Genomic DNA, 14716 nt, shown 5'->3' with positions numbered 1-14716 from the left:
CTAACTAAAATATGATTTAAATTAATTATTGTTATTTATGTTATTATTATTATTATTAGGTTACTTATTCATTAAAGTTCATCAGTCACAAAACAACATTACTTATAGGAAGTTAATTTCCTAATCAAAACAACAAAAGCTGGAATATTTAAATAACTGTATTTTGTTAATATACTTAAGTATTATGTTTGGGGATATTTATTCTTTACCAGAGCAAAATTAAAAAAAAAAAAAAAAATTATTTAAACCTTAAAAATACTTGGTACAAAATCATAAATGTTGGAATTTTTCCTTTTAAAGCATCCAATCGAATGAATCAATGTAGAAAAAAAACGATCAAGAATCAAGCCAAGTTACCATCTGCTGTTGCCTACTTAATCAATTGAAGTACATAATTTAATTTAAATAATACTTTCATACTTAAAAAAAAAAAAAAAAAAATGCTTGAGTACGTTTAAAAGCAGCAACTTTTGAGTTTTTAACTTTCACTTGAGTAGATTCGTTTTGGGCGGATACTTCCCCTTTTAAACTTTAAACACATTATCTATACTTCCATTTTATCTTCAACTTTCATTACTTGTGCAACACTTAGAAGGGGACTTTTTAAAAACGCTAAAACATAAAAAATAAAAAAAATTAAACGTTCTTAGAAGTAAACTGAGCAAAATGATGAACAAAATGAACAGACGAGAAACAGAAGAAAACAATGTGCAAACGATGACAACGTTTAATATCTGTGACCTTGTGTAACAAATGATTTATACAAAATATTGATGGATTAGGCACGGAGATGAGAAAATACAGGATATAACGTGTTAAAATAGAAAGCATCCTTTGTGTGTGTGTTTTCTCATTAGACTCTATAAATGGGTTTTGCCTGCTGTCTCGTGTATCAGAATAAAGAGTGTGCTAAGGTCCTACATCAGTTTCATGTCGCACTTCCTATTTTTCTAAAACCAAATCTGCCCGTCAATAGACTGGATGTAGAAAGGCAGGAAGTGGTAGATGAAAAATCCACAAATTTGAGTGCTTCCAGTGCGATCTGGTGTTCTAAAGTCACTAATCCAGCTTGCGGTTAAGAGAATATAAACTCACAGCTCATCAATCCAAATCACAGATTAAAACAGCCCCCGAGTTCAGATCCGGGTGAACTGCGCAGTCATTAAAAATTTTTCAGGCACTCAAACAGTTTGGGATGTTTCCTAAAGGCTAAAGCGAGACACATGTCCGTCTTCAGTGGCACGGAGACGGGCGATCCGGCTACGCGACGGTCCGTCACAGAGATTTAACTGGCTCAGAGATTGATCGCACGCAGCAGAAACGGAAATCAGGACGACGAGCTCGAGGCGGCGGCGCGCGGTTAATCCCCTCGGCTTTTCGTGTACGTTATTAAAAATGCCACGGACTCATAAAGCAGCAGCAGCAGGAGTCAGTAAAAAGAAAAAAAAAAAAGAAAAAAGGAGGCTTGAGAAACGGCGCTCGACTGGACGACTTCCTCACGTGTCCGTACTGTTGTTGCGCGACGTGTCAATGACGTGCCAAGGAGCGAAACGCGCTCGGTCGCCGCGTTTAAGGTCTCAGATTCACCGTCTTTTCCTTCCTCCTGTTTGTCCGTGGATTCGTCAAGGGGGAAACTTCTGCTGTCGTCAGTCACGACTACCTAGTAGTCATCCAAGTTGTACAACTCCTCGTCTTCTACTTGATAGTCCATGCCCTGGAAATCCACCCTGTATCGCAAAATTCCTACACGAGGAACAAGAGATAAAACAAACAAAAAAAAGAAAAAATCACATCAACATCCGTGTTTAATTGAAGTGTGTCTTTTTAAATTCAAATCTCACTAGATAAAAATCCCCAATCACCCTTAACCCTGAACAGCAGCAATCACGTTACATGACTTTTCATTTAATAAATAGACGATTCTTTTTTAAAAATTCTTTACTAGTTATGGATGATACAGATACTGGGAATCTCTATCTTCGCTTTCACTTGTAACGGAAATTGTTATTGAAAATAAAATTGCATCCATACTGTTTACTTTCTCACTTCATATAAATTCTTTAATATTTTTTAAAAATTACTTTATATTCCCCCCCCCTTTTTTTTTTTTTTAAATATGGACAATGCTATATAACTTAAAATTAAAAGTACTACAATTGTTATGTCTTAAGCGGGCCATGTAAACAGATTATATTACTGGGGTGTATTTATTATTTAACAAAGTCTAACGTATAATAAATAGTTTTTTTTAAAAGGTTGTTATTAACTTTAATAAAAAAAAGAAGAAAAAAGAGACAGCTGCTCTAGTATAAGTGAGAACAAGAAGTAGTGACTTGTCCGGCACTGCGGACTATTCCTTCTTCGTTTTCATCCGTTAAATTTCACACTGAGGAAGTTTCTCTGGGGATTAGCTCTCACCGCCGATCCCGCCGAAGCCCTTGACGAACTGCGAGCCCTCTTGACTTTTGTCCGTCACGATCTCCAGCGTAGCCCCGAATTTCTTGTAGTTGTTGGCGAACCACTCGAGCAGCGGCATGCTCTCTAAGAGCTCGTGCTCCTGCCCTGTCTGAGATGCGAAAACACACTCGGTCAGCGCACACACACGAGCATTAACAATACCAGCATTGAAACGGAGAGAAATAAGGACACCGGGCCGATCACGTAGGCTTCTGTGCTAAAATCCTGAGCCTACAGGTTTATACACAAAATGATTTGGAGATTATAGCTCATTCTAGCTCAGATCTTAATAAAGGCTGCGAATTCTTTACTGGAGACGCAAATCAGAGGCCATTACATAGAGAAAGAAGCAGGGGGTGGGGGGGTCGGGGCAGGCATTTATGGCAGTAGTGAGTGAATATATTTATATAAATTTGTAAAATAAATAAATAAATAAATTTATTTTACAGTAATCAGCTAATGTTTATCTAATGTATATTAAGGTAAAAGGATAAAAAGAAAGACACCTCTTTGTCTGTGAAGTGAGACTTATCCTTCTCCTGCACTGGTGTCAAATACAGAGTCTTCTCATCTAATGAGGAAAAATAATAATACATGGGATTAACACGTATTTTATGTACAGGATTAAGTAATAATTATTGTTTACACATAAAGGTATTGTGTTTGTTGCATTACATGCATTGTTATGCGTAAAGCGTCCAATCAAGTGATACATTTCAAAAGCACTAGAACAGAGAGAAGACGTGTGTGTGTGCATGTGTGTACCGTTTTCGGGCCCGCCTCCCTCTGCTCCGTGGCAGCGCAGTACGTAGCGCATGGTGTCCAGGTTCTCGTAGACGATCAGAATCTCCATGGCTCCCATCTCCAGAGCTTTAAGTGTGTCATCGACTCCGAAACAGTACTTCCCCGTGTCCTGACTGATCTCGTCAAAGTAGTGTCCTAAAAAAAATGGGCACGCATCAGTACGCGCATTTCAAGGTCCGACTTCAGTCTAGAATAATGTCCGGCTTGAGAGCTCGAGAACTGTTAGAACCGATTGGATCGTGGTTCCCGAGGAAACGTCGACATCGGACGATTTAACGCCGACACAAGCGTTACGGTATATATACAACGAGCTAACGCACAAAAAAAGAAATGTCAAAGAAGTGGTGTAGCAGTGTGTCAGGATGAATGATGATGTCAGAAGTGTGTTTCTGTCCTTTTCTAGTCTTTTTTTTTTGGACAGAATACCATGAAGTGCACACGCCGTTAGATTTCTTACCGATCAGCTTCTTCTCCTGAATGAACTTAACGTTGGAGAGAACCTCGGCCGACAGTTCGATCGCCTGGTTGAACCCGTTCTCTCCGCCGTAAGAAATGTCCACCAGTTTCAGCACTTTGGCTTGTAACCTCTGAACAGAGATAAATAAAAAAATTATTTTACAATGTAAAACTCCATACATGGCCGATTTCAAGATGGCGGCAAGAACGTGAACGGTCTGAAGGAACGCACCGGGTCGAACATGTCCGACTGGCTGAGCTCGGTTTTAAAGTCGGCCGACCCGGCGAGGACCATCCCGGCCACGTTGACCTTGTCGTTGGAGACGAACAGCTGCACAGCCGTCTCCGCCACCTTTCTCACATAGTTGTGCCTTTTCTCCATCCTCAGCCGGGCGAATCGCAGGGCAGACTGACCTCCTCTTCCTGGGGGATGGAGAGGGATAGGAACGTGAGCAGACAAGACTTAAAGCTTAGACCTTAAACAGACACGGAGCTCCACACCCTGTTACACCCGATCTTACCGTGCTTTTTCGGCAGGTCTACCGTGAATTTGTGCAGAACTTCCCTGGTATTGCCTTGCAGAGTTCCGAAGAGAGCGCCACTGCCGTCGATCACGATAAAACCGAACTTACTGTCGTCCGAGAGCAGTGCGGTAAGAGCCTGAGGTGAAGTGAGACAGTCACACAGCCATTAAAGCTTTCTTTGTCTCCCTTTATCTATCTATCTAGATATTTTTGCTTGTCTGCATCGCTCAGTCTCTCTCTTTGTCTCTGTCTAAATATAAATCCCTCTTATTGCAACTGTCTAGCTCTCTCTCTCTCTCTGTATCTCTCTCACCTCCGTGTGAAACTTGTTGTCGCATAAATACAGGGACGTGTTTATCGGCTTGAACGGCTCAAAGTCGATGTTGACTTTCTTCTCTTTGCCCTCCTCAGTCATGATGGTTCCGCAGTACACCACCAGGCCATTGGGGGGCACTGTAACCGGAACAAGGGCAAAAAAAAAAAAAGAAGAGAAAGACCGAAATAAACACAGCGCAGGTGTAAAAAGCCACGTAACACACATTCACACATGTTTGGGTACATCTGTATTAGGGTAAGAAAAGGAAGAAAGAAAGAAAGAAAAGAAAAAACACCACCATTTCTCACTCTTGCTTAAATTGTTCCACATCTCATTCGCATGGAGCTAGACCTCACACAGCCTTGCCACGATGCTTGCCCCGCCCACATTGCTTTGCTAATGCCATTGGAAATCATCGGATCTAAGTGAAAATTAATGTTGTATACACACATATACACACACACACACACCCTTGTTGTAAAGTTTGAGTCTCTGCTGTACTGATGTGATGGCTCCCAGCACAGACAGTCGGTTCACTCTGCTCTTAATGTTGGACGCCGTGCCGAACTCGTCCGCCAGCATCTTAGCCACCCGGGAGATCTGGTCTTTTGGGGGGATGATGAGGGAAATCATACTGGTGCCATTCCTACAAAACCACACACACACACACACACATACTTAAGATGGTATAGGAGAGGGGAAACAACAACACTTCATCACATGCTGCTATTGGAAAAGAATCCACTCTGGAAGCGTAACAATAGCTCCGCTTCATCACACCACACTGTCGTTGATTATTTCCCTAAAGCAGCACGTCACGGAGAGTTTTATTATTTCGCTACCGTATAAACACATCAAGGATAATCGTGCCATTGGTTGTGAATCGTGTTTAAAGGTTGAGAAGCTACGAGGTGTTTACTGTTGTGTACGCTCAGACATGAGCAATAGTGAATCATTTCGTCGGCGCTGCTGTCCTGCCGGGTGGCTTGCTTGTTTTATTGAACACACCTTCTACAATAGCCAGCTTTAGTCCAAACGCTGCTTTAGGAAAAATAAAGTGAGGGTGTTGTGGATCTTTGCCATACTGCCACTCTCTGTTCAACAGCTGTTAGCACGCTAGCTGTCAGCATGCGGCCGTCTAAGCTGTCATTTATTCACAACATCTCGATCTGTAATGTCAGTAATAAAGCCGTCACTCTGCTTACCCTCTGGCTGCTTCAAGACTTTTAATCAACTTCTTAATCTTCCAGATTTCCACGTTCCTGTCCGCAGCGCTCGGGTCATCCGCCATCTTTCACTCCCGTGTTCTTTCAAGATCTAGCGTGGAAAAAGAAAGCGTTATTCCTGTTTATTTTAATTCCACCGCATCTCAGGCACCACCCGCGCCATGTTGTTGTGCTCAGATTGGCCAGTGTTCTACAGTCACGTGTTACGTGACGACTGCCTATTCACCAATCACGACGTTGTGGGGTGTGGGGGGGCGTGTCTTTTCCCAAGCAGCGGTGTGGAAAAACAGTCAAAACGCAGTTATAATAAAGTTAGAAGTCAGACAATAATATATGGAGCGGTTAAAGAATAACGTCAAACAATACTAAACGTGTAACAACGACTTAATAACACGCGGTAAAACGTTATAACAACATATCTAAGCAAGGCTGTTAAGCCTATCGGTACAGTGTAGCTTAGCGTAACGGCTAGCGCAGCTTGCAAAATGTTCTTCTTTCATTTCCTAAGAGTAATAGTAGCATTAGGACGCGCCTCACATATATTTATTACAAATAATTTTAATACGTAATACGTCTAGTTAGAGGAAAAACCTGTGTAATAACACTTACAGGCCGAGTTTCTTTGACGTTCGAGCTGTTAGCAGCCGGTTTGTTCTCGCTGCGCGTGGAGGTTCACTAGAGGCTCACGTGCAGCGGGGAGGTAGTGGGTGGAAATGGGAGGGGCTTATGACTTTATATTTTCTATATATGTATATATGACTTCCTAGTAACGTCACTGTTAGGCAGCGTATTCTGATCGTTCATTGGTTTATTCGGTTGACTATCAACACAGATTACAGTTCGAATGAAGCGGCGTCACTGCTTGTCATTTCTTAAGTATTGCGCATCGCGAGATTAGCAAAATATCTCAGATATCGCTGAACTAACTGGCTTGAGTTCAGTGTGTGGAAAGTTCCTGACTGAAAAGCTGTGATGACGGCAATAAACAATTATAAACATATAATGACACCAATGTGTATAATATTTGAATACACGGATTATATCAGATTAATAATCTGTGCTGCAATCAAAATGGGTGTATATATATATATATATATATATATATATATATATATATATATATATATATATATATATATATACACTTATAAAAAGCTTGGAGTGAAATGACACTTACCTGGATATATGAATAATAATAAAAATGAATTATTAATGTCTGAAATATGCTGGTAAAATGAATTACATTTCTTTATTAAAAGTATATTAAGATGTACACTACTTATACAGGTAGTTTGGTTAATAATAATAATAATAATAATAATAATAATAATAATAATAATAATTTAGTTTAATGTTATAACACATCGGTTCAATGAATGCAAGAATATTGTCATCTTCCAGTATACTGTTGAATATTTGAATACTATAAAGACCTGTTTTATTTTAACTATTCAATAAAAGATAATCAGCAATAACACAAATTATGCAGATCCCTCAGTGAGACATAACCTCACTGATATAGGAGAATAATAGCCCATTATCAATTAGGCCCTTTCCATTTAGTACCTTTAGTCCATTCCATAGACACCACTGTAGATTCAACATGTTATATATCAATAGAAACAGCATACTATCAGACTTAAGAGCACACACTAACACGAGTGCTAACATTTGTAATCTTCCAAATTCTCCCTCATTTATTTACTTCCATAAATTCCAAGGTTTTTATAAATATATCCAGCAAATATATATACATTTTCTTGGTTGAATGTTCCACAAGATTTCTTGGTTGGAAATTCTTCAGGGTTCCTTTGGTTGAAGGTTCTTCAGGGCATTTTGTTTGAAGGTTCTTCAGGGCTCAGTAGTTGAAGATACTTCAGGATTTCTTGGTCGAATTACTGAGTCTATCACCCAGCTGCTGGATGAGATCGGCGAGTTCTGCCGTGGCCTGAGATTTTTCCTCCAGAAGCTCATAGCGTAGACTGGAGATGTCCTGCTTTATCTCCTTCAGCTCACCTGGTGGGTCCCACATACAGCAAGCAAAACCAAGCACTTAGAAAAACTTCATAACATCTTAAAACCATGCTGATATATTTGTCAACTGTGTTTGGGATGTTGGGCTTACCCTCATTGACCTCATCGTTTTCACTGTCAGTTTGGGCCTTCAGGACATATCGTTTAATGAGGCGCTTCATGATCTTCTGTTGATTTGATGAATTAAGAACAAGAGCTGATTTAATGCCAATGAGGAGAGTACATAAATGTATTGGTTTTCTGTTGTATGAAATAAGTTAATACCTGGTATATGGTTGGATGTTTGATAGAAGTTCTCATTGCGTATTCATCTTGAGCATGGCACGGTCGATACCTGTGGAGCTGACACAGAGAACAAGCATCTCAAAAATGTGATTTAAAAAAAAAAAAGGTTCAGTCTTCTTGGAAGCTAATTTCGAGTTGGTGTATCGGGCGAAGAGTGTAAACACACTGCAAAAGTCACATTTTTCAATTTAAAACTATCTCAGGGCTTGGGGGAGGAGCCAAACGGATTCCAACCTTAGATAGAGAATTTGGAGTTTCCATGTCTTGCTGGCTTCCACGACGACCTTTGGCCTTGCATAGCCTGACGAGGCAAGATCTTGTGCGTAGGCCCATGTAATAGAAGGACTTAGGACTGGGCACCAGATTGAAAGGAGGAGGAAGAGTCCTGCCTTCATCAAAGTAGGAGAGCCAGAGCTTAGCACGGGCAAACTTCCACTCGACGTCTGCGTCCTCCTGTTCACAGAAAAATTGCGAGATTACAACACAGTACTGCAGATCTTTCAGAGATAACAGTAGACTTAGAGGTCACCTCGATCTCCTGGTAGGAGTGGTTCATCATGGCGATCAGCATGTTGAGCAGCACAATCACCATTGTGACATTGTAGACGCCGTACAGGACGTAGCCGATGTTCTCAATGAACTTATGATCGTACTTCAACACCACAGAGATCACCTCACTCAAACCGAAGATGGACCAGAACAGTGTCTTGAAACTTTCTTCTACCCTGTGTGACACACATTCACACACACACACACATAGGGCTGTATTCAGAGTTGAATTAAGTGCAGAACACATCTGATTTGCATAATCTTATAATAATAAACTTTCCAGGTTTAAATATTGACATAAAGCTGAATATGGCCCATAGCTATCAATCATCAATCAAACAAATATGGTTTTGCCCAAAGTTCTCAAGACTTACGTAGTGAACGCTGGGTTATACTTTGCGCCCAGGTAGTAGGAGTACAAATTGAACATGCCGATCATGAAGGCAAGGAAGACCATGATGAAGATGACCATGAACTTAAAAATGTCCTTCACGGTGCGGCCCAGAGAGATCTGTAAAGGTCCGAAGCTCTCGTTGGCCGGCAGGATGTAGGCAATGCGTGAGAAACTTAAGACCACAGCAATGGAGTAGAGACCTTCAGAGATGAGCTGGGGGTCAGAGGGAAGCCAGCGGTTCCTCGCTGAAAAGATGCATAAAATCTTTATGCCAAATCAGCTGGGGAGCATCAATTTTACATCTGTAACAGCACAGTGTAGGGTTAGTTTACCGTAAGTGAAGTAGGCCACCTCTGCAGGAAGCGAGGCATTGCTCAGGACCGGGTTCGTCACATACAGGTCGACATACAGCTGTGCTCGAGAGGCTTGCAGGAATGCCATGAGCCTCGCCGTGAACGACGCCACAAAGATGGACAGCATGCCGAAGTCTAAAATGTTCCAAAGTTGCGTGATATATTCACGCAACCCGTCCTCCCAAATCTCTTTACACTCTGACCAGATCATTCCTAAACAACCAGAGCCAGACATGATTAGGTTCCAAACATGTAAATGCATTCTCTACCAGATCTCTATATCTTCATGAGATACTAACCAAGCACCCATTTCATAATGAGCATCTCCGTCCAGGAGAACCGGGTGGTTTTGACCCTGAAGATCTGCCGCGGATGATCAGTGATCGTTTCGTTGGGCAGATTTTTGACTCCATCAAAGCGATCGGAAGCATTGAGCACCAGCAAGCACAAGAAAATGGTGAAGGACACTGCATGGGCGACGAATTTCATGAATGGACTGCGTAGAACCTGACCCAGCTTTCCACAAAAGTAAAAAAAAAAAAAAAAAGAGCATGGGACATGCTGTTATAGGAAAATAACCAAGAATGTTCGTGTTAGCACCTTGAAGTTGATCATCTTCCTCTAACACTGCACCGTGAAATCTTTTTATCCTCTTATACCGCTGCAATTTGCCAACTATTACAATTTTATATTTATTAACGAATGACACATAATACTTTTTATCTGTTTATAATTGCATTTAATGTTGTGGATCAGCCACACACATATCTATGTTATATAAAATTAGCCAGAATCCAACAGAGCTGTGGTATAAAATGATTTCTTATTATGTGCTTGGAACATACCTTGCTGTACGGCATAATCCAGTATGCGATGGCCAAGAACGGCAGAGCCACCATCACCCCGAAAACCGTTAAACACTTCACTCCAATAGACTGTTGCCTCAAACCAGACAGATTTTCATACCACAGTGTCAGGAGCTGCTGCTGACAGTTCGGATGAGCCACAAACTGTGCAGAAATAAGATTAACTGCATATGGAATTTAATAGAATCAGCGCAAAGTAAATTTTGATTGGCCGTACTATACCTTTTTGACTTCAAACTTGATGGCCAGCTTTATCCGGCTCAGGCAGGGTCTGCTGTGGTCACTGGCCAGGTTATGGTCCACGCTTCCGTTCAGAATGGCCGCGACCTCCTCTGTGTTTCGACACAGATCCAGCACCCCGACCACAAAGTCTTTACACTGCATGGACAGTTTTCTGTAGTCGTTCTACAGCGAAACACAAGCAGAGAATGTTCTCATGATTTTATACAATTCTTATCGTCCAATCACTGTATCCTGTACCTATCCTGATGTCTGTAGAATCAATCGTCTATGATTTGTTTTTGTTTTTGTTCTTGATTTTCTAAAACAGCAGCTTTTGACGGTAGTGCGATTGTACTAATACAATCGTTATCGTTTTCTAGAGAAACAGCTCACTCATAATGATGTTTGTTTAACATTTATGGAAGGAGTCTCCAGTGTCCGCGCTTTGTAACAGTCAGAGGTAAAGCTGTTTTTAATTTTAAGTTTTTCCGACATCTTCAATCAGTATAAACAAATGAACACTGTTGGGTTTCTGTGTGTAGAGTATCGTGTCTCTGTGATTAGCTGCTGGTGAGAGGGGTGATGGGAAAGGGGAGGGGTGTGAGCCCGCTGCTGGGCAAGCAGAGTGCACAACTAAAGCTTTTTTGATAGTTAAACACCATATATAACTTTCACAATAAAATTATAACATTTATAAAAACCTATTTAAGAAACTGCCAATTCTAAATGAAAAACTGCACATTCTTAAAGCTGCTTCTTTCCTATAAGCCATTAACCGCGACTGTGGAGTGTGACATCACAAATAAAGTCAAAGTTGAACACAGGCACCCCTAAACAGAAGGAAATTCAATTTTTTGGCCTCTGGTAAAAAAAAAAAAAAAGTTAAAGCTATTATAAATATAAAAGTCATAACTTATTTTGTAGATGTTCCACAACTGTAACTATAAATTGACAAGTATGACATATTGCTCTATAATAAATAATAAATTGTAATCTATGGCAAATTGCTGTGTATGTCGAGAAATAAAATCTTTCATTATTTTTCTCTAACATTATGACACAGCGAGTTTTATTCCTTTTTTAAACGATGAATTACTATAGAACGGCAACCTGACATCAAAAGTAGCAAAAGCAAAAATTCCACGCCTCTTGAAACAAGACCAAATGAACGGTAATGCAGACATATGTCGGTTGTTAGGAAGGGTTTAAATAGGTTTTATGTACAATAGATGTTTAGGTGTGAAGGCCATCCTTTCATACCATCCTTGCTACCTGGTCTTGTATCCTGTCCTACTTTAATTCTCCTTCTCGCTCTACGTATCTCTGTATCTGGCATTAGCTTGTACCATTATACCTGTCGAATCTTTGTGTTTTGGATCCTCTCGTCTATATTTGTGATTATTTTGTCCAATCTCTGTATCCTCTTTTCTCATTCTTTTAGTCTGATCCTATTATATGCTATTACACAAAAAGGTATTTTTTTTAAAAAAAAATAAATAAATAATAATGTTATACAATGTTATTGATCCATGTGAAAGAATGAGTTTGGAGCCCAGTGATTAGGGAATAGCAACTGCGTGATTACATGCTGCTGTCAGTAGAAAACACTTCAATTAACAGCTCACTCAATCAATAAGAGAAGCCGACAATCAGACCATGAGAATCAGCGCAGAGCGTTTCTTACAACCGATGATCTCTACTCGTTCAATCGTCAACCGACATGTTCGAAAACTGAAAAAAGAAAGAGTCTGCAAGCAACAAATCATTTGTTTTAATAAACAAGCAATTATCACGGCATCGACTCGGGATTACGATGGTTACATGACCAGACTTAATCTTCAGGAGAAATTGAAGTGAAGCTGGACTGACAACAAACCTTTAACCTTTATACCAAAAAGGTATCTGTGTGGAAAACAGATTAAAATGCTGGGGTTCCTTTGAAATTCCATTAAGCCCTCTCTAGGAGGCCGGAATTACTGCTGCATTATTTAATAACGTGATTAAACCAGCACATATGCCAAAGTGTCAGGCTTAAAGTGTCACAGAGCTGTATGAGCGCTAAAGAGTTCTTCCACAATGTCAGGAAAAAAAGTGGCACCGTTGATCACTGGGGTGGAAGGGTATGTTTCTGTACCTGTTGTACCTGTACCTTTAACCTGGTAGAAGTAAGTAGGGAATAAAACAAGGAATAACGGCAGGTTGGTGTAAGCAGAATAAGTGGAAGTTACTGTTCCTACTCCTAAACTGATTATTTTCCATGCCATAATTTTAATCTGTTTGTAGCTACAATTAATGTTCACAAAACAAGTTTGTTCCTGTTCTGACTTGCGTCATAGCAGCTACAAGCTTCCCTCACCGGCCTCTCTTTTTCTACTCTCTCTTGACGTTAATAAGACGAAAAAAATCACAGCTTGTTAATTACAAAGTGTCTTGAAGATGTCAGAAAATTTAACAACTGACTGTTTCAAAGCACGATCACTGGAGACTCTTTCCATCCATCTATTTTCTGTAACACTCATCCTACAGGGTCACGGGGAACTCTGGGGGACACCCAGGACAGAGGCCAGCTCATCGCAGGGCACGATCACACTATGGACATTTTGGAAATGAAATCAGCCTAGATGTCTTTTGGACTGGGGGAGGAAACCGGAGTATGTGGAGGAAACCCCAGAAGGACGGGGAGAACATGTAACCTTCATACACACAGGGCGGAGGTAGGATTCGAACCCCCAACCCTGGAGGTGCGAGGAAAACGTTCCAACCACCAAGCCACCCTGCCCCCTGAGACTCCTTCCATAAATGTTAAATAAACTTCTCCTTACAGTAAACTTCACCATATTAACAATTACACACATTTACGTATTACATACAAACAAAAATGACTATAATCTGATGATCTGCTGTCATAGAAAATTAACAAAACCTTCTCAACCAGGAGATTCTGAAGATTTTGACCAATCAGAATTCAGAACTTGTTGTATAAACTCATTTAAGGTACACCTACCGTGAAGAACAGTCCTCTCACCTTAAACTCGGTTTCGACGTTGGCGAGTTGCGCAAGCTCGTTGCTGAGCTCCAAGGCTGTCAGCACCGGATCTTCACTGGACAGGCAGAGGTAGGCGGCACTCGCCAGGCCTTTGTAGGCGTTCATACGTGAGCGCGAGTGGCTGAAGGAGTCTTGCTTCTGTTTCTCGGCGCACTCGGCGCACTTGCAGAAGTGATTGTGAGGCTTTTCGATGCGTGCACCTTTGACCAGCAGGGTGTGTATGATCTCATATTCCTGACACTGTGCAGCCAGGATCACGGGTGTCACGTCACGTGAGAACCGTGTTCCGTCCTCGTCGTACGCGTAGAAGTCGTCGTCTTCATTTTTCTGTTCCCGTTCCAAGATAGTCGGGGCAAAGCGGAGGCCGCCTTCGAAAGCCGGATGTGCTAAAATGGCCTCCACGATGCGCACGTAGCCTTTACTGATGGCCAGGAGTAGGGCATCACCCACCCGTGCTAGACCTTCCTTCTTCAGGAGCAGCTCGGTCACTTCCAGGTGCTCGTTGGCCACGGCGAGCTGCAGAGCATTCTGGCCCATGTAGTCCACGCAATTCACGTTGAGCGTCTCAGAGTCTTCAAGCATCTTCCGTACAACTGGGATGTTTCCGTACTCCGCGGCGTCCAGGAAGCGCTCCTCCTCGGCCGTGAGACTTGTGTCGCGCTCGCTGAACATGTATGCCGGCCCCCTGCGACCTTTCTCCCTCAGCGTCGTGTGTCTGCGCTGCATGGCTTCAAACCTACATATCCAGAACGAGAAGAGAACTCCTGATGCCGGACATGCAACATTAAGGGCTTTTCACACAGGAGGAAACACTGAGATGACCACACATGACCTCCTGCCCCCTTGTTCTCACCATTAGAGGTTGCCATGGAAGGATCATGACCCGTGAAATCCCAGTTTCGCAATCATCATGGCAGAGTTTTCCAAGCTGTATAATGTCATTTAATCTAAATATCGAGATTTCCACTTAACATCAGATTAAACCTGTATGACTTGTTGTCTGAAAAGCCCTTTAGGATATGTTCTATAATATAATATAATATAATATAATATAATATAATATATGTGTCTCAACAGACAATTACAATATATAGACAAGTGTATTAATTAAATATTTAAATACAGTTATCTTGAATAAATATACATGAATCCACTGGCAGATTATAGAGGGCAGACTTGGGAGG

The 14716-nt window shown here is 41.2% G+C and overlaps 2 protein-coding genes across 2 annotated transcripts; both read right to left on the bottom strand.

Annotated features, from left to right (window-relative positions):
• Window positions 1-709: 709 nt before the first annotated feature.
• etf1b (eukaryotic translation termination factor 1b) lies at window positions 710-6614 on the bottom strand. The gene is made up of 11 exons (XM_053644815.1): window positions 6393-6614; window positions 5763-5874; window positions 5028-5203; window positions 4555-4694; window positions 4239-4377; window positions 3950-4140; window positions 3719-3848; window positions 3223-3396; window positions 2964-3028; window positions 2419-2566; window positions 710-1743 (listed from the first exon to the last, which is right to left on the bottom strand). The coding sequence occupies exons 2-11, from the start codon at window positions 5846-5848 to the stop codon at window positions 1661-1663; spliced, it is 1332 nt and encodes a 443-aa protein (XP_053500790.1). The 5' UTR covers window positions 5849-5874; window positions 6393-6614; the 3' UTR covers window positions 710-1660.
• Window positions 6615-7012: 398 nt separating this feature from the next.
• On the bottom strand, window positions 7013-14429 carry trpc7a (transient receptor potential cation channel, subfamily C, member 7a). Its single transcript, XM_053646132.1, has 11 exons — window positions 13512-14429; window positions 10487-10669; window positions 10244-10408; window positions 9698-9914; window positions 9378-9611; window positions 9026-9290; window positions 8632-8827; window positions 8337-8555; window positions 8082-8159; window positions 7909-7984; window positions 7013-7799 (listed from the first exon to the last, which is right to left on the bottom strand). The coding sequence occupies exons 1-11, from the start codon at window positions 14256-14258 to the stop codon at window positions 7660-7662; spliced, it is 2520 nt and encodes an 839-aa protein (XP_053502107.1). The 5' UTR covers window positions 14259-14429; the 3' UTR covers window positions 7013-7659.
• Between the last annotated feature and the right edge of the window lie 287 nt (window positions 14430-14716).

Source organism: Ictalurus furcatus, chromosome 16 (genome assembly GCF_023375685.1).
Source record: "Ictalurus furcatus strain D&B chromosome 16, Billie_1.0, whole genome shotgun sequence".
Classification (NCBI taxonomy): Eukaryota; Metazoa; Chordata; class Actinopteri; order Siluriformes; family Ictaluridae; genus Ictalurus; species Ictalurus furcatus.
This window is presented reverse-complemented; position numbering and strand designations above follow the sequence as displayed.

Bases quoted from the DNA above. Each gene is read 5' to 3' on its own strand.
- etf1b (XM_053644815.1), bottom strand. From the start codon at position 5,848: ATGGCGGATGACCCGAGCGCTGCGGACAGGAACGTGGAAATCTGGAAG. The intron at 3,849-3,949 runs GTGCGTTCCTTC...ATCTCTGTTCAG, and splicing joins AGTCGGACATGTTCGACCCG to AGGTTACAAGCCAAAGTGCT. The intron at 2,567-2,963 runs GTGTCTTTCTTT...TTCGCATCTCAG, and splicing joins CTCACTTCACAGACAAAGAG to ACAGGGCAGGAGCACGAGCT.
- trpc7a (XM_053646132.1), bottom strand. From the start codon at position 14,258: ATGCAGCGCAGACACACGACGCTGAGGGAGAAAGGTCGCAGGGGGCCG. The intron at 10,670-13,511 runs GTGAGAGGACTG...GTTTCGCTGTAG, and splicing joins ACGTCGAAACCGAGTTTAAG to AACGACTACAGAAAACTGTC. The intron at 8,828-9,025 runs GTAAGTCTTGAG...TGTGTCACACAG, and splicing joins TATAACCCAGCGTTCACTAC to GGTAGAAGAAAGTTTCAAGA.